This window comes from Lagenorhynchus albirostris, chromosome 14, assembly GCF_949774975.1.
Source record: "Lagenorhynchus albirostris chromosome 14, mLagAlb1.1, whole genome shotgun sequence".
NCBI classification, from domain to species: Eukaryota; Metazoa; Chordata; class Mammalia; order Artiodactyla; family Delphinidae; genus Lagenorhynchus; species Lagenorhynchus albirostris.
Genome location: NC_083108.1, coordinates 23,749,455 through 23,771,663, shown reverse-complemented (window position 1 = coordinate 23,771,663; position 22,209 = coordinate 23,749,455). Strand labels below are relative to the sequence as shown.

The 22,209-nt window shown below is 53.8% G+C and overlaps 1 protein-coding gene across 3 annotated transcripts in view; it reads right to left on the bottom strand.

Annotated features, from left to right (window-relative positions):
* Positions 1-22,209, bottom strand: part of MYO5B (myosin VB) — a 387,764-nt gene that overhangs the window by 9,323 nt on the left and 356,232 nt on the right. For 2 of the 3 annotated variants that reach the window (XM_060121181.1, XM_060121182.1), the window contains 8 exons: positions 20,504-20,743; positions 19,322-19,422; positions 9,475-9,673; positions 7,886-7,979; positions 6,404-6,547; positions 3,511-3,662; positions 2,851-2,940; positions 137-287 (listed from right to left, as the gene is read on the bottom strand). In XM_060121181.1, the coding sequence (XP_059977164.1) occupies positions 137-287; positions 2,851-2,940; positions 3,511-3,662; positions 6,404-6,547; positions 7,886-7,979; positions 9,475-9,673; positions 19,322-19,422; positions 20,504-20,743 (1,171 nt within the window). Of the gene's footprint in view, positions 1-136; positions 288-2,850; positions 2,941-3,510; positions 3,663-6,403; positions 6,548-7,885; positions 7,980-9,474; positions 9,674-12,850; positions 12,929-19,321; positions 19,423-20,503; positions 20,744-22,209 lie in introns of all 3 variants that reach the window. The other variant, XM_060121183.1, reaches the window with a different exon arrangement.

The following is a 22,209-nucleotide window of genomic DNA, read 5'->3' as shown; positions in this document are numbered from 1 at the left end:
GAGCAGGTGGTACACACCTCCTCAGCTTCCTTCACTGGGAGGTCCTGGCTTTCTGGAGGCCGCACCTAAGATATCTGGTTCCCTAAATGTAGGGAGTGCTTACCCTCACTTCGGATCCCGTGATGAGCCAGCTTACCTATCATCGGCTGCAACAGGCCCTCGGAGATTTTAATGAGCTGCTGGTAGATCTGAATGGAAAGGTCGCTCAGCACCTGGCGGTATTCAGTGAGGTCAAAATTCTTAAGACAGTGCTCATTCTGCTTCGCCGTATTCTGAGTCATGAAGCCCTGCAGAGGCAGATGGGTGCTGTGCTGAGGCTCCGTGGCCTGCCGTGCTCAGCAGGCCTTCCGGGCCTCCAGTCACTTTCTCAATACCCTATTTGTGGGGCCCGATCAGGCTCTGTCTGCTAATATGATGTTCTACCAGACCCTGTCAGTTCTTTGAGGCTCTTAGATTTGAAGGCAGTGTCAAAACTAAGCAGATAGAGGACTCAAAACTGCTTAATGAAAAAGGCCGCAGTCATTTAGTCCAAATCCCTGAAGTTTCCCTAAGGTAGCAAAGTGAAGTTTGGTAGCAGGTCCAGGGAAAGAGGGAATCCATGCTTTCTGACTCTACCCAATTCTCTTCCTAATATACCAAGTTACCCTAAAATATTAGATTATACACAGTCCCTAAAGAAGTACCCGGGTCAGAGTATATGTTTTTAAAATGAGAAATTTATGTGGATTCTATCACTGAGTATCAGAATTAATGGATGAACTGAAACGATTCCACAGCTACAGCACTATGTCTTCTTAGCTTTCTATGTTAACAAGATGAAGTAACAGGCAAGTTCAGAGTTGCTAATATCAAAAGGACTCATGTGACCAATGTCTCTCTGTATTCAGGCCAAGGGGAACCAAGAGCAGCCAGAAGGTCAGTGTTTTCAAAAGGGTAACTATCCCCGGCAAAGCCTCTCATACTGTGTCAAATCAGAAATCCATTTTTAAAGAAAACAAGAGCAGGCAGAAGGGACTACCCTGGTGGCGCAGTGGTTAAGGATCCGCCTGCCAGTGCAGGGGTCACGGGTTTGAGCCCTGGTCCGAGAAGATCCCACATGCCGCGGAGCAACTAAGCCCATGCGCCAGAACTTCTGAGCCTGCGCTCTAGAGCCCGCGAGCCACAACTACTGAGCCCGTGTGCCACAACTACTGAAGCCCGCATGCCTAGAGCCCGTGTTCCGCAACAAAGAGAAGCCACCACAATGAGAAGCCTGCACACCGTAAGGAAGAGTAGCCCCCGCTCACCCCAACTAGAGGAAGCCTGCACGCAGCAATGAAGACCCAACACAGCCAAAAAAAAAAAAAGAAAGAAAAAAAAAAGCAGGCAGAAGAGGGGATAACAAGATAGCTGTTATTTAGGCTACATAGATATGGTTATGCTGTGGTTCAAGTCTTGTCCCTGGGAATATAAGCACGTGAAACAATAGCCTAACGTAATGGAGTTCTTGGTCCTCCCTAGCCCTATGTAATGTTCCCTGCAGGGTACAGACAACATTGGGTCAAGTGATGATTCTCAACGAGATAACCTTAAATGCAGTTCTCTGCTTAAAGTGAAAGCTTGCATATAATATTAGGGTTATGGAATAGAGGACATCTGGTTTGAAATGAAGCCCATTTCTTCCAATAATACAGTAAACACTATTTCTTTAATATTTAGCCCACTCCCTCTCATAATGAAAGCAGCTGTATCAAAGTTCTGATTCTAGGAGGCAGATGGAGTCAGGTTCCATCCCAAGGGTGGCAACGCTGACTGGCGCGCGCCCTGTTACCCTCCCAGGGAGAAGAGTCTGTGAAAACTTGTTCTAGCACAAAAGATGGAATAAAGCTTTCACAATTGTTGCACTATATTGATTTACACTGTCTTGGCCTTGGGGAGGGAGGGTGGAGAGTGAGATATGTGAAAGGAAGGGGAGAAGGAAAGTCAAGGAGGCCTGCAAGGCACTGGGAGTGGGCAGTGCCTGGGACGAGTTGGGATTCTCACCGGAGAAATTCGGGTGAAAATGGGCCGTATGGTACTAGGTCACTGGGCTGAATGCAGAGCATGGGAAAAGTTCTTTCGAGGACCAGCAGTGGGAATGGTGAGTTCTAGATAAAGCTGGACCCTAGAGGCCCAGAGCAGAACATGAAGTGATAGGGCGAGCTGGGCCTCAGGCCAAGGAACTGAATTTGGTGAGAAGCTCGAAGCTGGGCCTCAGGGTCAGTTTGCACAGATGTAGTTCAATTACGTTGCGCCTCTTCTCTTGGACCATCTCTGTCTGTCTTAAAATGGACAAACTAATTGGTTGGCTTAGGAGACAGTCTGACATCCCAGACAACTGAGCTTTCTGCATTCACAGAAATGGGGCTCTTCTAGGACTGCTTCAGAAAATTAAGGTCACAGCGTTTTCAGGGGGAGTCCCGAGGGCTCTCAGATGATGGATGGGTTATGCAAATTCATTTCCCTACAAATCCACTTATTCATTCAGGATGCTTTCCAGGGGCCCTTGGGGTCATCGAGGCCTGCCTTATTCCTGCTTCCAGTGAACAGGTGCCGAAGGCACGCCCAGAGCCTGAGGTCCCAGAGGGGCCCCAAAGGTCTCACAGCCTCTCTTCAAGGGATACAGAGCAGCTCAGAATGACATTTGGACAAAACAGAGATGCCTTCTATGACCGAAACCTCTGCCCTCCTTCTGACCTGAGATCTGAGGTGCTCTGAAGTGGAACACGTGTTGCTGTGCCCAAGGAAACGAGGGCCTAACTGCTGAAGAACACAGGGCACCCTGACGGAGTTTAAGTGCACTTTAGGGGACTGGGTTTATCTTACACTCACCTCATCCCCGCTGTACTGCTTCAAGCAATGCAGGAGGCGGCAGGTATTGGACAACCAGAACGATGTCATCTCAAAGTCATCATTGTGCTTCTGTGAAAAGAAAAAGAGGTTCTGGTTATGAGTAAGTGGTTCCCATCTGGTCAAATGCTTACCTGGTCCCTCCATGTCCACGTTTCCTCCTCTTACCCAGTAGGCCCCAAGCAGATCCGATGGCAAGCGGGCCCTTACTAATCACAGTCTCACAGAAGACAGCCATCCCCACGAGGCTGCGTGACTGCTCTTCCACTACCGGGGATGATGTACGACCCAGCCCTGGTCCCCGATCAGTGGTCCACACACGTCAGCTGCCTCTACCGCTGACGACTACAAAGCCAAGTGACACAGACGAGCTTGACTCCAGCAGCCCCGGGCTCTGCTGTGAGCACTGGGCCAGCTGGCCTGGCAGGTTCTCACCATCAGTGATCCAACATAAGGGGTGTTGGGGAGCACGTGGTGAAAGATTCTGATATCCTGTTTATCTAGAGGTCAGGTGTCACTTACCTTCAGACCTGGAGATTTTGGAGAACTTGCGATCACAAAACCCAGACAGAGAGAAGCAGCGGTGAGCTGTTGTTTTCCCCGAGTTCCCCACACACCACCACCCTCGGCCTGGACACTGACCTTGAGGACCTTCTTAATGCCGTTGATGGTGGAGGTCAGCAGGGAGTGCACCTTGAGGTCGTCGTTCACGTAGTCCGCGTGCCTGATGCACATGTAGAGGATGTAGGCAGGGAGGCAAGGCACGGTGCCCGCCAGCGCCTGGGGCTTCAGGTCTACCGGCAACAAACAGCAAGAATTAGGTGTACAGCCGATGCCTGGGGCTGCAAGAATCCTGGCCTGCAATGCCAATAATTTTAACATTTTCCTGTAGCTCCTCATGGGGGCTGGGAGAGGAGCAGGGGAGAAGCTGCCCTGATACACAGATTCCCTCTGACCTTGACTACTGGTAGTTTCAGAAACTAGTTAAAAACCCCAAACGAACAAAAATCATGTTCCTAATTGTTTAAAATAGCCTCCTCACTCCTCGTCCTTGCAACATGGGGAGAAGAATCCACAGGTGGCTCCCTGCCCGAGTTTACACACAGTAAGAAGGGCCCGCGGCCAGAGGCCAGCTGGAGACAGGGGCTGGCTCCCTCACCAGGCGGCCGGGGCGAGAACGTCCCACCCCTCTGCACCAGCACTTCCCGTGGGGGACACAGGGGCCCTGCAGCTGCAAGAAGGCGAGGCCGACTCCCGCAGACAGAGCCCGCGTGCCAGGGGCTGGGAGAGCTGCAGCAACTTCTAGCGCGTCCGGCGCTCGGTTCGGCAACTGCATGGCAGCGCCCGCCGCCCGGACAGCCTCGGAGGCAGCAGGTGAAGCAGGCCACTGACTGGCCACAGCCGCTCTCCCCTCCCCATGCCGCCGCCTCCCTCTTGGCCAGCGGTAGCCTGGCCACACTCAGGGACAGCTGCTCCCCCCTCCCCTCCCCCCAACTCCTCTCCTCTAAACCGCCACCCCGTGTGCTCTGGCAGGACCAGAAGCGGCTGGTGGGCCTCCCCGTGAACTGCAGACTCCTGCTCGGCCTTTTGGTCCTTTCCTGCCAAAGCCCCTGGAGGGCCAGGGAGAAGCTGTCAGACTGCTTTCCATGCCAGAGGGGGCCCGGGGAGGCACAGACCAGGCTGAGAGCAGCAGTGCTTGGTGGGGGCCCAGAGCAGGAGGAGGAAAGGCCCAGGGACAGGCAAGATGAAAGGCGAGCACGAGGCCCGGGCACAAGGCTACGGGCCTCAGACTCCAGGCATGCTCACTGCACCCCCAGGCCTCACCCCACACCCTCATGACCGCCACCCCCAAGCTCCACCCAGCCCAGGCCTCAGGAGCCACCTCTAGGCTTGGAAAGGCAGTGAGGGAGGCCACCTCCCCTCCACCTGCAGGGCAGCTGGGGGAGGGGAAGGGGCAACTCCTCAGATCTTCCGCCAGGGCGGTCTAGGGCCAGGGCGGTCTAGGGCCAGGGCGGTCTAGGGCCAGGGCCGTCTAGGGCCAGGGCCGTCTAGGGTTGGGGCTGTGCATGTGCTGCCAGCTTCTCCAGTGGGTACCCGGCCTCAAATACACCTACAGGCCATAATACTCTGGGTACCTGGTTAACATCTGGGCATCTCATAGGTTTAACAGATGACTGCGGATTGGCCTTTGGCTCTAATTAGAATGCCAATAACATTTATACAGAAAAATGTGTTTTAAGGCCCAGACTTCCAACCTACAGCTTCTTGCTTCGAGGCTGACCCGATGCAGATTGCAGATAGCTTGTCCTGCCTTGGAACTTTCTATTGTGATTTGAGTCCCGCAGCAGCTAAATGGTAGCGTCTTGGGGGCAGGGACCATGGCTCTACTTTTCTCCATCGTCCACAGTAACCAGCCAACACTGGGCCGTGATCAGTGGAATCCCGGTGTTCGTGTGGAAGGGTCTTTTGGAGGGAAGGTGACCAGTGCTGTGTGCAGGCGGCTTAGCAGATGAGCTGGCCTGGGGCCACCTGAGCGATGACCGTGGGAGGGAGCCACCCACTGGCTGGCGCAAGCAGCCTCCACCATTATTAGTCTTTTTGCTCTGATGCTCTGAACTTTGAGTTTCATTCATCAGAGATTAAAGGCTCATTCCTAACGGTGTTTGAACAAGATGCAGCCTGGTTAAGGAAATTTGAGGTGAACTTACATCACATTTAGTAGTCAGGCAATTGTGGGGAAATTAACCTTTATAAAAAGAGCAAAATACTCAGCTACTAAAAATACCCAAAACAAAGAGCTGAAGCAAAATCTGTGCTAGGCTGAAGTCATGCTCCATTCTTCCCGCAGCCCTTGGCCCAGTACTCAGCAGACTGGGACGTCGATAAACGTACACTTCTCTAAAGTAACATTTACCTCTTATTTGAACTCCAAATACCCCTGCAAAAGCTACCACCTCTTTGAATTCCTCACATTCGAGAAGCGTTTCGCAGCTTTAACACAGCACTTTCACCTTTGTCATATTTCAAGTGTGGGGTGGGTGGGGTCAGTATCCTTATCCCCATTTTACAGATGGGAAAACTAAGAGACTGGAGAATGGAGCTAGTAGCTCAGGGGCCAGAGGACCAGACCACCAAAGAGCCCTCCTTTTTTGGTCCAGGACTCTTCCTGCCGGCTCTGCAGGCAGCTGATGAACTGGGCTGAACACAGAGCAGGAAGGCTGGCATGTTGCAGCCAGATGGGATGTAAGACCAGAGGGGTCGGAGCTGGTACAACTGGCAAACCAGGCCCGGGGCTGGCAAGGAAAGCAGCTCCCCAGAGCCCTGCATGCGGCCCCGGGGGCAGCCCACACACTAACCCCAGCATCACTATCACCTGGGAGCTGGTCAGAAGTGCAGCAGCTTGCGGTGGTGGCTGAGAGTGGCTGGGGCATGGAGGATGGGGGAGGAGGAAGAGGGCGGGGGTGTCTGTGGGATGGGGGGTGTGCAGGAGGTGCAGGAGGAGGGGCTGGGGGTGGGATGCCACAGAGGGCCTGACCTGTCACCAGATTCCGAATGAGCAGGGCCTCGTCCTCCTTGTGGTACTCCAGCATGCCCTGGAAGTCCTTCTCTTTCCGCTGCACGGTGACCTGCCTGTTGAGCTCGTGGCGCCTCCTCTCACTCTGGGCCAGTGCCTGGGCAGCTGAACAGGAGAGAGGGACGGAGGATGAACTGGGACCTCCAGGCTCAGGCCCGGGGGCGGGGTCATTTCAGGTGGGTGGGGTTGGGGCCTGGGGCCCCAGGGTTCTGGGTTCTCTGGGCTGTCACACTCCTTACATGGTCTGTCCCTGCAGCCTGGGCCACACTCCAAGTGTGACCAGAGGAGCTTAGCATCAGGCACTGGGGGCCACTCAGGACAGGGGCTGGGGAAACACCCAAAATGGCAACGGGCAGGTTTTGGATCAGAGAAAACTCGGGAAGGATGTGAGGCGCAGGATGTACAACATCCGGCTGGGGAGCTGTTTCTTTTTCTCCACCCAGCTGTAAGAAAGGGAAGGAAGGAGGGAGGGGGAAGGAAGGAGGGAGCGAAGGGGAGGAGGGAGGGGGAGGGAAGGAAGGAGGGATGGAGAGAGGGAGGAAGGGGACAGGACGGAAGGAGGGAGGGGGAAAGAGGGAGGGGAGGAGGTGGGGGAGAAGAAAAAGCCTGAGTGACCAGGACTTTGAGAACTCTAGGAACAGAAAAGAGAAATCCAAAGATAGAGAAGGGCATGTGGGGTATGGGGGCAACGGCCCAAGGCTGAACAGGACACAGCCCTGCCCTCCTACAGCCTCGTCCAGAGCAGCAGGTGGACATAAGCAGGTGATTAAACAATACCTATGATGGGAACTGTGACGTAGCTGTGTGGTGTCAGGACAGCAAAAGAGGGGACTGGAACCCTGAGGACGTTAACTCCTGAGCTGAGGTGGAAGGATGGGGGGGTATCCCAGGTGGTGAGGGGACAAAGAAAGGTTTCCCAGCAAGGCAGGCTGTTTAAAGGGTGGGGAGTGACATGATTAGATCTACAGCGGGGAGTCAAGGAAAGAGAACATTCTGGGGGTTTCTGGGAGACTGATTTAAATCTCTGCCTGACCTCTCTGGGCCAGATTCCAGCTGGGAAGTTTAACCACAGAACTGACCTCTCTCCCTGACTACTGCAGCGTGGAGAAGGGCCCCCGTGGTTCAGGGCTTTATATCATGGAGGATTCTTTCGAACCAGAAGGTATTGCCTCCCAGCTCTAAGCCCTCTGAACGCAGGACCACAGGGCCACTGTCTCAGCTGCCCCTCCCCACACAGCTTGAGTCAGCACCCAAACACCTGCTAGGTTTGTGGGTCATCAGTGCAGGTTCCGGCAAACGGACTGGGGGAGCTCCTGGGGTCTGTGTGATTGTGCAGGGGCGGCAGCAGGTGGGGGAAGTGGAAGTGTCGGGCGGGCAGGCAGTCCCCTCCCTGAGGGCGGCCGAGCACACCTGTGCCTCACGACACCCACACTCACACCCTACCTTCCAGGTCCTGGACTTTCTTCATGTAAATCTTCAGTTGCTTTTTGAGCTTCTTCTCGTTCTTCTCCAGCTTTTCCACCAGTTCTTTAAGGTCCTAACAGCAGAAGGAAGCAGTGTGAGAACAGATCTAATCCTGCCCTGGAGGGCAGGGGTGGGATCTGGGGCCCAGCCTGGCTCACAGGCAGCATCGAGGAGGCCAGGCCCCGGGTCCAGCAGGAGGTCCGCCCCAAGCAGCCCGCCGCTCCCCAGGTCTGGACCCATGAAGTGGGAGATGGGTCACAGCGTTCTCTCAGCCCGGACGGCAGACTCCTCTGGGCTCAGGCTGCCTGGTGCCCTGCCCAACCCACAGTTCTCTAGGCCGAGCCTCCTCAGGTTGCCATGCCAACCCCCAGGAGACCCTCAGCCTCAGGGCCCTCAGGTGGCTGGGAGGTGCCCTGGGAAGGAATGGACAGGTGAAGGCATGAGAGCGCAGCGGGGAGGTATCAGCTGGACGAGCCTGCAGGCCAGCGAGGTTACCTGGGGCCCAGGAGCAAAACAGGCTCTTGGCCCGGGCCCCTCAGTGGCTGCCTAACTCCTAGCAGCCACCACCACAGGGAGAAAATCAGCCCCCGGGACCTGAACAGCATTACTGTCACCCTGACCCAGCTGGGCAGTGGAGGCAGGAAGCGCCACGACCGTCAGAGACACTGTGACTAGGAGTGACGCAGGAGACAGAAGCGAACACGGCCCTGTGGAACCTCGGAAAACATCTGGACCCCCTTTCTCCTTCCTCCTCTGCACGGTGACGTCCCTTTCGTGCCTCCTGCCTCAGGTCAAGCCTCCCCTACAATTCTTTTTCTGTAATACTTGTTAATCCCATGTAGAATCATGCTTTTGGAAACACCATCTTCTTTCTCTTCTTTTTTTAACATGTCTTGCTTCCCCTACTAGCCTGTTAGCTCTCTGAGGACACAGACTGTCTTTCATTTCTCTGGCATCTGCGCGGCTCCTTTGGTTACTGCCAGGATGGCTACCAACCATTCCTCCCCTCCAGCAAGAGGAAGAGTCCATCCCCATCACTCAATCTGCCCAGATTTGTCTTAATCAACAGAATGTGGCAGAAGCGACCCTGGGCCAGTTCTGGCACTAGACTTGAAGAGGCCTCCCAGCTCATCCTGTTGGAAGTCAGCTGCCATGTAAAGCAGCCCATGGTGGTCCAATGAAAGACGGCCACATGTGTGCAGAGAGCAGATGGCGTGGAGGGGAACTGAGGCCCCAGACACAGGACTGGGGCTGTCTATGTCCTCCAGCTCCCTCCAACCACAGTAGAGCAGAGACAAGTCACCCCCACTGAGCCCTGCCAGAATTCCTGACCCACAAAATGTGGTTGCTATTCCAGGCTGCTAAGTTTTGGGGAGGTTAGTTATACATTAACAGATAAATAAAATAGCTCCACAAACACTTGCTGACTGTAGATTTCTAGACTCTCTACTCCTACCACAGGGCCAAGCACATGAACCTTGTCCATTTGGCGAAAGGCCACTCCTGGTCCCCTTTGCTTCTAGAATGTGACCTCCCAGAGCTGGGCTCCACGGGGCACGGCGACTCACCAGGTTCTCATTGGTCAGCCTGGACAGCTCCTGCTGGATGCCGAATTCCAGCTGGGCCTCTGGGGACAGCAGTAGCGTCTGGCAGAAGGTCTGCTGCTGCTCGTCCATCTCTTCCTTCAGGGCCTGCACCTGGGCCTTGAGACCCTCCACCTCCTCCCCGTGCTCACGGCTCTGAGCCTGCAGCTGGGCCTCCAGCAACCTGCACCCGGGAAGGAGGGCAGGTAACCGTGTGGCTTGCGTCTGTGCCCCCAAGTAGGGGCCACACGTGGACACGCAACAGGGCAGCAGCCGAGCAGGGACACAGCAGCAGCAGCAACTGCATGAAACCAACAGGGGACGGACACGGAGGGGAGCAGCTCCACGGGGCTGGGCGGGCAAGCAGGCCAGCCTTCCTCTGGGAGGACAGGGGATCAAGGCCAAACACGGCACCCCTTGCCTTAGGCCTTTTTCTCAACCACCCTCATCCCTTTGTTCTTTGTTCCTGAGCACAGTCTATTGGTCTGGGATTGAGAGACTGTCTCCATGTCAAAATATCATCAGCAGAAATAAACTTCTTACAGCATCTTTTCAGTAAAAGCGTCCATATCTGCCCAAAGGTCACAAGAAGCTCCTTGCTACGACAAAACTCTGGTAGACTGAACTAGCTATATTACTTGCATATTTTCCCTTCAGTAGAGTCTCTGCAAGTTTTAGAAAGATCCTTTCTTTTTACCTTTTTTTTTAATTTTTGAATTTTATTCATTTTTTATACAGCAGGTTCTTATTAGTTATCTATTGTATATATATTAGTGTATACATGTCAATCCCAATCTCCCAGTTCATCACACCACCACCTCCAACTCCCTGCCGCTTCCCCCCTTGGTGTCCACACATTTGTTCGCTATAGAAAGATCCCTTCTTTTTATTTACCTTATACCCACTTCATCTCTGGCCTTTTATATACATTTTTTCCCCAGTCAAAACAGAAACTAAGACTAATTGCAAATGATCTGGGGGGAGGTTTAAGATCAACTGATGTCATGACAAGAAGCAGAGAGACCTAGAGAAGATCTGGAGAAGGTTGGGGAGAAGCTTCGGGAGACTCTGGGCAATTCTGGGAGACACCTTCTGTTATGAGGGAATGGGTAAGGAACTAAGGGAGGTTCTGAAGCAGCCTCCTCTTCAGGAAGTTAATTACTGATGTGACTATGATGCTGTCTTCTTGGGCGTAACTACTTGAACAAACTTTCATCAAAAGCCTCCTGACTTGGTCACCCCACCCTCTCCCTGGGATGCAGACAAAGACTGTGACCAGAGCTCAGCAGAGTCAGGACCATGGAAGTGCCTAGGAGACAGCTCCATGTTTCTGCAGTTCTGCTAGTTCTGCTGTCATTCTGGGAGGAGATGATTCCCACAAGACAGGAGGGAGCAAATCTACAAGGGAGCAAGAGAGAGGGGAAAGTCTACACCGGGAAGTCCCGGATGGAAGCAACCCCGTGTTCAGTCAGTTCCACGGCGGCACCAGGTGCAGTGCTTGGCCCCAGGGACTTCTCAGCAAAGTGACACAAATGAATGAAGAAATGACGGAGGGAGGACTGATTCACCCATTCATCACAGGCAGCATCACCAAAGGAAAACAACAATGCGAGGACTGTGGAAAGTAATTTGGTAATTGAATCAGCATTTTTAGGGGACACACAATATTTAGATAACATCCAATCTTGGCTACAATAAACTAAAAGTAATCACCAGTAAGTTATAAATTTAATGAGAGAAATAGACTGGAACGCTTGGGCTCTAGGAACTCTGACTGAAGGAGTAGCTCCCGGGTTGCACTGTGAGTTTGCTGCTCACATCTTTCTTATCCTCCATGTAGACTGTAGTTGGGTGACTTAGTCCAGGGTTCTGTGCAAAGTCGGAGAACCCCTGACTTAGCAGGTGAGAAAACTAAAGGTGAGAGAGGTTTGAGGCCACTGCCAGTGGCAGATCTGGTTCTGGATCTCCTGAGGCATAGGGCTGTGCCTTCTCTGTCTTATTAATGCATTCATTTCTTTATGTATTAAAGCACATCCTATTCCCCCTCCCACCCCAAAATAAAACAAACTTCTAGATGGGACAGGAATTTGATCTTACTCCAAAATAGCCACTGTAATACAAGTAGCAGCTAATATTTATTCCGTGCTTTCTATGTGGCAGGCACGTGCAAAGTGCTTCACCTTCATCTATTCCTTGCAATGACCCGAGGAGGCAGGTCTGATTCTGATCCACATTCTAACAGAGAGGAAATGAAGCCAGATGTCATGTTGCTCACAGGTGGGGCCATGTTTGAACCCACAGCTGGGAGACATGCTGCCTCGAGAACCAGCTGACCTCAACTTTCTTCTGCCAAGTAGAGAGGCTCTTGATACTGTAACGGGACCTCCATGACGTCATCAGCAGGCAGAACTCGGGAGACGATGCGAGAGGCACTGGGCTCCCGCTCCAGCCCGCCGGCATCAGGCCGAGGGTGCTGGGCACAGCACTCACGCCACCTTGCCCAGCCTGTTTCCTCTTCTGCGAAACAAGCGTATCGTTGCGAATCTCAAGTGCACGAAGCTATGCCACAGCCCTGAAAAGCCACGCGCTGGCAGGAAACGTGCGATGTGATCGTCAGGTTGTGTTAATTCTGCGCGCATCTAACTTCCTTTGCTAAGCTGATCACCCAGGGCTGATGGCCAAAAGGGTTACGGATTCAGGCTCCAGTAGCAAATGGAACCAGGTTCACATTCTGGATCTTCTGCTCAAGCAGCAAGTTCCTCACACGCTGCAAGCCCCAGTGTCTTTGCCCCGTGAGCGCGCGGTGAGGGTCAGACATGGCGACCCTGAAGCACACTGGGCGCTGGGCTGGTCAGCTCTTCTGAGGTCCAGGCAGTCACTGCAATGGCGACTGGCACACGTGCTGGAGGGCAGGCTGCCAGGACCCCTGTGCTTGGAGCACGGCCAGCAGCACAAATGCAGCCGATGCTCTTGACGGATCCTGCAGTCAGGATGGTCAATGTGTAGCACGGAAGCAGCACAGACTCAGAAACCCACAGAATGAAATTCCCCTCATTCTAGAGAGCTGTGCACCTGCTGCCACGTCACCTCCCTCTGGTCTATTCCTTCACCTGCAGAGTGAGTGAGCTGCAGCCGGTGGTCTCTGAGGTCCCGGTGAGCCATCTAGTGCTACCACCTTGACCCAAACAAGCAGCCTTCACACAAAGTGACAGACGACGATGCAAGGGGCTACCCGCCAACACCCCTCCCTGTCTCACCCCCGCGAACTGTGCCCTTGCATCCACTCCAGCTGAAAAACAATTAAGCATAGACACAAGCGGACAGAACAGAGCAGACACAGGAAGAAAGGCACACATTTGACCTGGCAACTTGCTTTAGGCCTTGGTAGGCCAAGCCGAGCTCTCCATCTTCATTCAAGTATCCCCAATCCTCAGTCTTGCTAGAAATAAAGGACAGAAAAACAGGGCGTCCAGTGTAGAGGCAGAGAGAGGGCAGCAGAGAGCCCGGGGAAGAGATACTACAGCCAAGGTGTGGAAAGGCAGGAGGGAAGGCTCCAGAACACCCAGCTCCCCTCCTTTCCCTCCCATCACCAGCAGCTCCTCCTGTGGGATCACTGATCACCCCAGGCCGGAAAGCACGCTCCTGAAGACAGAGCAGAGTGTGGCGCTTTTTCTGCTTATCTGCAGCACGGGCGGGGCAGAGGCATTTCCCTGTGCTCGCTCACGGTCCTTCCCACTACCAGGAGGATTGGGAAAAGAAAGGGAGAATCAGGAGAGATGCAAACAGGACAGGGAGGAGAGGACCTGCGCAGGGTGGAAGGTGCAGACACTGAGCAGGGGCCTAACTGTACAGGGCGGGGTCGGCGGCCTCCCAGATGCCGGATCTGGGGAGCAGCAGGGCGGCACCTTGGGGACACCTGGCTCCGAGAGGACAGGGAAGGAGACCACATATTTTGCCTGCTTTGTAATGTGTGTTTCCTTCCTGTCACTTCTTAAGGGCAGAAAAGTACTAACTCATCTCAACTCCTGTCCTCACTGCAGTCTTGCATAAAGAAACAGTTAATAACAACTTTGCTAACAATAACCAGCATGATGAGCACTGAGCTTTCTCCCCTTAACCTTGGGCCCCAACTGCATTACTCCTATTTACTCAGCTGGGAAAGCAGGAGGCCAGATGCCTCCTATTTGCGAGTTATTTTATCCTCTCCATTTGCCCTGTGTTTGCCCAATGCCAGCAGCACAGCTCCTGGAGACGAGGCACATGTCACATACTCCCCCAGCACGGACCTCCCCCAACCCTACACAGCCCCGGGCACACGTGAGGCCCTCGAAGGCCAGCGGGACTGAGTGGTGGGCGGCAGGCAGAGCCCTGCTGTCCCCACTAGATTTCGGCCCCTCAGTCCCTGCTCCCAGAGGCCTCTGCTCCTGCCGGTTGGATCTGTTTTCCTGGCAGGAATCACGAAGCAGGAGCTGCGTTCCCACTGCTTGCTATCAGGACCAGTAACCCCTTCCTATGCCCTGCTGTCAGGCTGTGTGGGAGGTCTGGGGGTGCAGCCACCCATTACACCTCCCCCCAGCTCTGCCTCATGAGGAAGGGCCCAGCCCTTGCGGGGCTCATCCAGGCTGCTTCTTGGGCACAGCTGGCCACACAGACATCAGGCCCGACTCTGGAGCCAATGAAAAGGAGCAGAGGGAAAGCTAGTGAGGAGGATGCTTTGGGAGCCACTCCGTGGCCTCTGCTTCCTGGTAATGCTTGTTCTCCCTCCGGCTGGGTGCTTGCCCTGGGACCTCACACAGGCCTGGCTTCTCCAGATACTGCCTTTGCTTGTAGACTCTGCCGGCCCTGCCCTGCTTAGCTCTCAGCTGGTCTGTGTGTCCCATTATCCTTGCCAATCCACACGTGGCCTGGGCTGTGCGAAGCGGGGAGCCGATAGCTGAGGCCTTTCCCTTCCCAGCTGTTAACACTTACATTGAACTCAGGGCCTTTTAGCATCTACTGAGCTAGTGCTTTAACCCAGAGGGCGGGTCACTGGGAATAACTCCTGGCACAGTTGGGGTCATCCTTGGGTCGGGCCCAGAGGTGGGTGTGTCGTTGCTGAAGGGGCCCTCGGGGATCCCTTCCTCCAACTATCTCATTTCCACGTGTGCAGGGACACCAAGGGGTAGATGACCTGCCTGACACTGACACCTAGGCTAGAACGCAGGTGCCCTGTCTCCCGGCCTTGGTCTCAAGCCCTTTCCTGCCTCACGCTGGCTGGCCCCCCAGAGCACGAGGAGGGGCTGCCAGCCTCTGAGGGTCCCCGCACTCCTACGGCTCCCAGCAGACTCCCTCTGCAGGGGGGCACGCGTGTAGCGCTGAGCCCTGCGGTGAGGAAGTAAGCATTCCTAATTCTGTAATAACATCCAGGCATGGTGCACAAAGATTACAGTGCCGTGCAGCCCAGTTGTCCCATGGGGCTCAGGACGTCAGGCACACTTGAGGACACGGGGAGGGGGAAGGGTAAGCTGGGACGAAGTGAGAGAGTGGCATGGACATATATACACTACCACATGTAAAGTAGATAGCTAGTGGGAAGCAGCCGCATAGCACAGGGAGATCAGCTCTGGGCTTTGTGTCCACCTAGAGGGGTGGGATAGGGAGGGTGGGAGGGAGGGAGACGCAAGAGGAAAGAGATATGGGAACATATGTATATGTATAACTGATTCACTTTGTTATACAGCAGAAACTAACACACCATTGTAAAGCAATTATACTCCAATAAAGATGTTTAAAAAAAGAAAAAAAAAAGAAGAAAAAAAACCAGTCAACCAACTCCTGGCCCATCTTTTGTTCCCGTTGAAGGGGGTCTCCCTCCACCTCCTCCACACCACTGGGGGCCAGGGCCGGCGAGGGAGCGCCCCCTAGTGGTTTGAGAAGGAAACCCCCCAAACAAGCTCACGGGAAATTACTTTTTAAAATAAAGCTAAGTCTTGATGTAACTTAATACCAACCCATATTCATGGAGAACCTCCCGTGTATGTGCCCCTGTGCTGAGCCCTGTTGCCAAAGAGGCCAGAGACACACACAAGAGTAAGCAGCGGGCAGAGCCTCTGACAGCGCCCAGGCAACGGCTCCCCTCGGCTAGGGAGCTCCGGCCTGGGCCAATCACCCACGCGGCCCCGGCCTCCGCCTTCACTGTGAGTGAAAGTGCTCAGCTGTGTCATGGGAGAGGTTTCTTCCAGATCGGCAGTATACAACCTAAAACTGGAAATGGCGCGCACCAGAAAAGGCCTGGGATAATATTACTTTCCCTCTGTGGAGACTGTGAAACCTAGGACCCAACGACCGGCCCTCTGCCCAGCGGAAGGACCTGCCACCGCATGGACAGACACAGGCAAAGTTCCAGCCAGCTCGGTGTCCCATTTCTACAAAGACCGTTTTGTGCTCCATGGATGTTCTCATTTCTTTACTTCCCACCCAGACTTTCTACCCAACTGCCCAAGAGATTCGGATTCTCTGAGAAGTGGGAGGCAGCAACCCCAATACCAGGAGCAAGAGGAATGTTGAAACCACAGGCCTGGCCACAGAGGAGGGAGCTGTTCATGGATAAATATGGTTATGCCATGGAATTACAGGAGACAGAAGTTGTGCTGATGGCTCAGGACCAAGAGAATTTGGGGGAAGATAAGGGAATGATCACCCCCTAGGGGAAAGCTGAGAGCTTCTAGGAGCAGCTGAGCTGGGTCTGTGAGAGAAGCTGAGCAGAGTCTAGCTGCCTCTCCTTCGCCCTGCCCAGCAGGACAGCCTGCAGCAGCTGGGGCTCAAGGCCAAAGGAACCGTCAACTCCAAGCCACCCTAAGGCGGCTGCACGTACCCCTTCCTGGTGAGACCAGGTCTCCATCCTCCTGCGCAGGCCCGTCAGGGGGTGAGTAATAACCCCAGGGTCAGCTGCCCAAGCCCAGGTGGCAACAGCAAACCTGCTCTCTGTGCCCAGGGCCTCGTGTAGTTTCCCAGCACCTGCTGGGTGGGGAGGGCCTGCAAGGAGGTTTCTTGTGACCTGAGAAAAGGTCCAAGAATGCACCCTAAGTCTTGCTCCGGAGTTCCACAGACTTGGGAAGGCTTGGGTGGAACGGGCCAGCAGCGAAAGGAACATGTTCCTGGAGCCAGACCTGAGCCCCGGCAACACCCCTGCCCCCACGCCGCTCTGTGACCTGGGCGCATGCCCAGAGGCGAGGCCAGCCCGAGAGCAGCAGGAACCTCTGCCTCCCAGCCCACCTGCCCGTCTCTCCCGGGAAGACCCTGATGCACTTGGTTCCAGACAGCCCTGAGAAGACGGCCCCTCCAAACACCCAGCCTGTCTGCTGCAGCCCAGCTCTGGGGCACGGACCAGCCTTCTCTTTACCCTAGTTCTGCGTTGCTGGCTTCTCTTAGTTCCCCAGATGTGAAAATGAGAGAGCGTTTGGAAGCAGAAGTGCTCTACATATTCCTGTGGCTACTCTCAGAGCAGGCCCTCAACACTGGCTTCTCGCTCCAAATTTGAAAACAAAAGACACAGTTGCAAAGATCAAAAAAGAACTCTATAAACCATGAAAGTTAGCAAGTGAAAAAGTTCCAAACTTGGAAACCAGTACTCTTAGAGGGGCTGTGATTGGGTGGGGTGTGTGTCTGTACTCCTTCCAGAAGTCGAAGCAAAATTCAGTGTATACGTTTTTCTAGGGAGACCACAGATTCTCCAATCGCCCCAACTCCAAAATCATCCCTGCATAATACAATTTACATTTCAACCAGAACACTCTCCACTACAGGAAAAGCAACTCTGTCTTCAAAGCACTTTTGCAGGGAGCAGCCCTTGTTGGAAAGGACACCCTCGCTGTCTGGGCTCCAGGAATCACATCCTAACCCTCCTGCCCTGCCAGCCTGCCCACTGCTGTCCTTCCTTGCTGCTGCGATTCAAGGAATTGGAAGAGAGACAAACCCACCAATGTCATTTCCAGGTGCGGGGCAACTGGGGCACTGGTTCTTCTGGCTTCCCTTCCCCGAGGCAGAGGCTCCTTTCTATACTTAACTTGGTTTCACAGGCTCTTAATTCCCTATAGTACCCTGGGTTTGCTGGGAACTGAATTATTTTAAGACATAAGAAAAGCTATTTTTATTTTATCACCATCATCATTATTGCTGCAAAGGAAGACAAATCCAGGGTATTAAGCATCCCCTGGGAAACCTATACTTAGGTCTGGAGGCCTAACAACCATCTGGATGAACAAAAAGGGGGCTGATAACAGCGACGGTCCATGAAGATCAGAAAGCTAAGCACACGCGCTTGTCAGGACTAAGCTCCCAGTTTCCCCAGTTTCCTTCTTCCTCTTAAAAAATTTTAAAATATCACCTGTGTTCCTTTTTCTTATTCACCTCATTTCTTATCTTCACCCAAGGTGATTTAAAATGACTACATCTTGACTCAGTTTTGGCATTCAGAGACTCACCTTCATTTCCTTCTTTCCCTCCTCTTGAAAGAAACTGAATGTCCTCCTGGGAAATTCAGGCCTGGGGGCCTGCTAAAATACCCTCACCTCCCGATCACCTACACAGCGGGCTGGGGGCAGCCCAGCCTGGGAGTCTGGCCTTCGGATTCTACCTGGACTCAGTTACAGGCCCGTCGTGGGCCTGAGTAGCTCGGTTTTCTCATCCGCAGAAAGAGGGGCCAGATGAGAAGATCTGGGAATCAAAGCCCTGGGAAGTCCTCACGTCGTTCGGTGACGCTCCTGCAAACAGGTTCATGCTGCACTCCCAGTGCCCCCTACTGATGACTTTCTGGGTGCACTTGCTGCTTTTAGCAATTTTAAACAAATGCTTGATGATGGATCAACATTCAGGAAGAGAGACAGGTAGCCAGGGAAAAGGCCAGCTCCGGTTTTACAAGTGCCCACAGAGGCACAGGTAGTAAGAGGGGCTGTAACGACACTGATGTTTACTGCGTGCTTATCATGGGCAGGCACTGCTCTGAGGGCTTTGCACGGACTAACTAGCCTAACCTCAGTCACCCTATGTGGTAGGCTGCGATGACCGTCCCCAGTTCACAGGGGAGGAAACCAAGCACTGAGCGGTTTGAAGTGTCCCTAAATAGCTGGTAAGCGAATGGAACCCCAGTGCGCACTCTCAAGTGCTCGGCTGCACTACCTCGGGGGCCCTGCTCTGTCCTGTGTCTCAGGGTCCTGCTGCCTCCCTCAGTCACTCTCTTTTGCCTTAACCCTGCGTAGCTCCCCCTTGAGGGGAGACCAGAAGTGGGAAAGTTCTGGAATTTAGTCCAGGCTGAAGTCCAGGGAAATCTCCTTTTAGCCAATATGGTAGTGGTCACATTCTCCCATCCAATCTCTGCAGTGCCTGGCTTGGGTTCCATGTCTTAAATGCCAGGGCCAGTGTCACGTGCGTCCACCAGCTGGGCTGAGTAAAGCTGGTAGACGGGGCACACAGCTGGAGCAGCCCCTCCGACACTACTCAGATGGGCTCACTTGGCACCTGCTTCCGTTTCAACGAGAAAAGTCGCTCCCAGCCAGTCCTTCCCTCTCGTCCTGCCAAACCTCCCAGGGAAGCTCCCTTCCCTGGTGCTTTTCAGAGGATCTGGGTTCGGGATGTTCCAGGGGTGCTTGCTGGAGTCCCGCTGATGCTAACAGCAGGCTTCCTTAGCGCACGGGACTCACCAAGTCCGCTCCTCCTCATTTATCTCCTATAAAAACCAACACCCTGATGCTGAGCGCAAGGTCAGTGCCTGAGGAATGGCCCTCACATACCAGGCTGGGCAGGGCTCCTTCCCCGTCGCCCGCTCCAGGCACAGTGACTGCAAGGTGGGGCTTACCTGTTCGTCTGGCAGACCCCGTGATAGGCCTCGATAGCGTCTTCCTGATCCACGTGCTTTTCACTGTTAGGCCAACTTGTCCTGGCATTGATGTTTGGCTCCTAGAACGCCCCAGATTAAAAAATAAATAACTCTGATTATACAAACAATTGTCAGGAAATGACTATACACAGAGGGAGAAAAACGAGCCTTTGGGAAAAGACAAAGGCAGCAGAAGACTTCAGATAACAGAGGTTAATCCCTGGCAGGAATGTGACTTTTAAAAATCACACTGGGGGCTTCCCTGGTGGCGCAGGGGTTGGGAGTCCGCCTGCCGATGCAGGGGACACGGGTTCGTGCCCCGGTCCGGGAAGATCCCACATGCCACGGAGTGGCTGGGCCCGTGAACCATGGCCGCTGAGCCTGCGTGTCCAGAGCCTGTGCTCCGCAACGGGAGAGGCCACAGCAGTGAGAGGCCCGCGTACCACACACACACACACACAAAAATCACATTGGGAGAGTCAGGGAGAATCACAGTCACAGTCAGAGGCCTGGCTATGAAAGGCAGAGAGGGTGGAGGGGAGGCTGGGGGAGGGAGAGGCAAGGATGGTGTCCCTGGAGGAGAAAGCTCCCCGAAGGCGGAGGAGATGACTGAAATCTGTCTTAGTTTGGAATCCTGCACACTCAGCGCTGCCCACCTGCCCCAGCTCCCCCGCCCCCTGGGCCCACGCCCAGAGCAGCCCAGGTGGCCTCCGGCCCCTCCCGCCCGCTCCTCAATCTGTGCAGGAGGGGGAAACACTAGGAACAAACGCTCAGTTGCACTTGTCACCCTGGGAGAGCTGAGAGAGAAGGAAGGCTTTCTTTACCTGGGAAACAAAGTAAATAGCAAGGGGCAAGACCTGAGGTGAAAAAACCAGGCCACGGGGGCTGCTCAGGCCGTGGCCCAGGTTTACTCTAATTCTGAGCCTCGTTCCTTTTGAGCTTGTTCCTACTGAGTAACTTCAGAAGGTCCTAGAAACTTCCAGCAGCCTCCTGTGAAAAGGCATGCTGGGAGGACAGCTGGTACCTTGCTCTACTTTCAGAGGAGACTCTAAAAGACTCTGCTATTTTAGGTTGAAGGTCCTCCTGTGTAAAGAAACGTAAGAAAAACACCTCTCCCCCTAGCGTGGCCCCAATGCCCCGCCCGCGGCCCCCTCTCCTCACCGAGCCCTTGCCAGCCAGGCGGCGCTGGTCGGCGCTCACGATCTGGGTCCTCAGGATGAGCACCTCCTCCTTGCGCACCTCCAGCTCCTCGTGGGCCAGCTTGAGCTGGTTCAGCAGGAGGCAGTAGCTGTCAGGGGTGCCGTGGGCGGCGCTGTGCTCTGAGGCTTGGTCGGCCACGGCTTTCCTCAGCTCGTTCAGCTCATTCTTCAGCTTCTTGTTCTCCGACTCCAGCTCCTGCCTCTGGAAGGCAGCCCGGCAACATACTCATCACTCCCTGGAGACCGGGCAGCGTCCCCGGGGGGCCTCCTCCTCCACCTTCCTGAACCACCTGCCCCGTCCACCTGGGAAGCTAAGAGCAACCTTCCCGTGTTAACGACGGGACACACAGTATACGTTCTGACTATGTCAGCAAGTGGTCAAAGCTGGGGCCTGGACTTGAACCCAGACCCCCAAGTTATCGGTGTCAAGGATCTGACATGATGCCTGTATGGTCGCAATCCATAGTGATTCAGTGGGGTTCGTATTTCTAGGTGTATTTGGCTATGAAACCCTTCTTTGTGGAAGTGCTGGGTTAACAATTTTAAACATGTTGTTAACACAGGACTTCCTGGAACCCTAATATGTTAATGTATCTTTTGACTTTCCAAGAGAAAACATAAAATGCCTGATATCCTAAACTTATTTGTCTAGAGAGGCCTCCTTGCCGTTTCCTTCAAGGAGCATCACATGGACTAGTGTTTTGGAGAAGAGACCAAGAACATTGTTTTGGTCATACGGAAAGCCGTCAATTGCAAGTGCTAGCAGAGAAAACGCTGCCTGTGTACAGAGTCAAAAATACCATTGAAACTCAGTTTTGGAATGTATTTAAAATTTTCTAGGTAAAATATTTAACTGTGTGTTTGAGATGAAATCTGATAATTACACATAAATTGCTGATAAGGCTCTGGAATACATGGGATTCAAAATTTCCCACAGAAAATCAAGAACATGGATAACTGGGCACTGGTTACACATTCATCACAGAGCTAGGAGGTCACTGGGTAGAACCCTTTTACTTAATGAACGAGGAAGCTGAGGATGGAGCAGAGAAGGCTCACAGTGAGTTTACAGGCTGGTCCAGGGTCCTTCCCACTACTGCACCACACACGTGGTCATTTCTGGGAGATTTGGGACCAGGCATGGAGACAAGTGATTCTGCAGAAATGAGAAGGGCCCTGGGGTGTGGTGATTACTGGCGTGTCTAGTTATTAAGTTCAGGAGTTAAGACTCCACTCAGAGCCTGGGTGATTTTCCTTCTGCTAGCAGTGTGCACTCCCAGGACAAGCCAGCACTGCCTGACGAAGGTGCACTGGCTTGGAGGCAGGAGCCCTGGGTCCTCACTCTGGCTCGACGTACAACTTTGCACCCCTGGAACCTTTGCTTTCTCAGGTGTGGTTCAAGGGACTGAGACCAGATGGTGGATGAAGTTTCCTCTGGCTCTGACCAGAGTTGAGTGGGCATCAGAATCCCCAGAGGGTGTGTTAAAACCCAGATTGCTGGACCCACCACAGAGCTGCTGATTCAGCAGGTCTGGGCTGAAGCCCAAGAATCTGCATTTCTAGCATGATCCCAGTGATACCGCCGGTCCCAGGACCCCTCTTAAGAGAACCACTGGGATGGACCATTTTATCATCTTTAAAATGAGGGGTGAGACGGATGTCCCGATA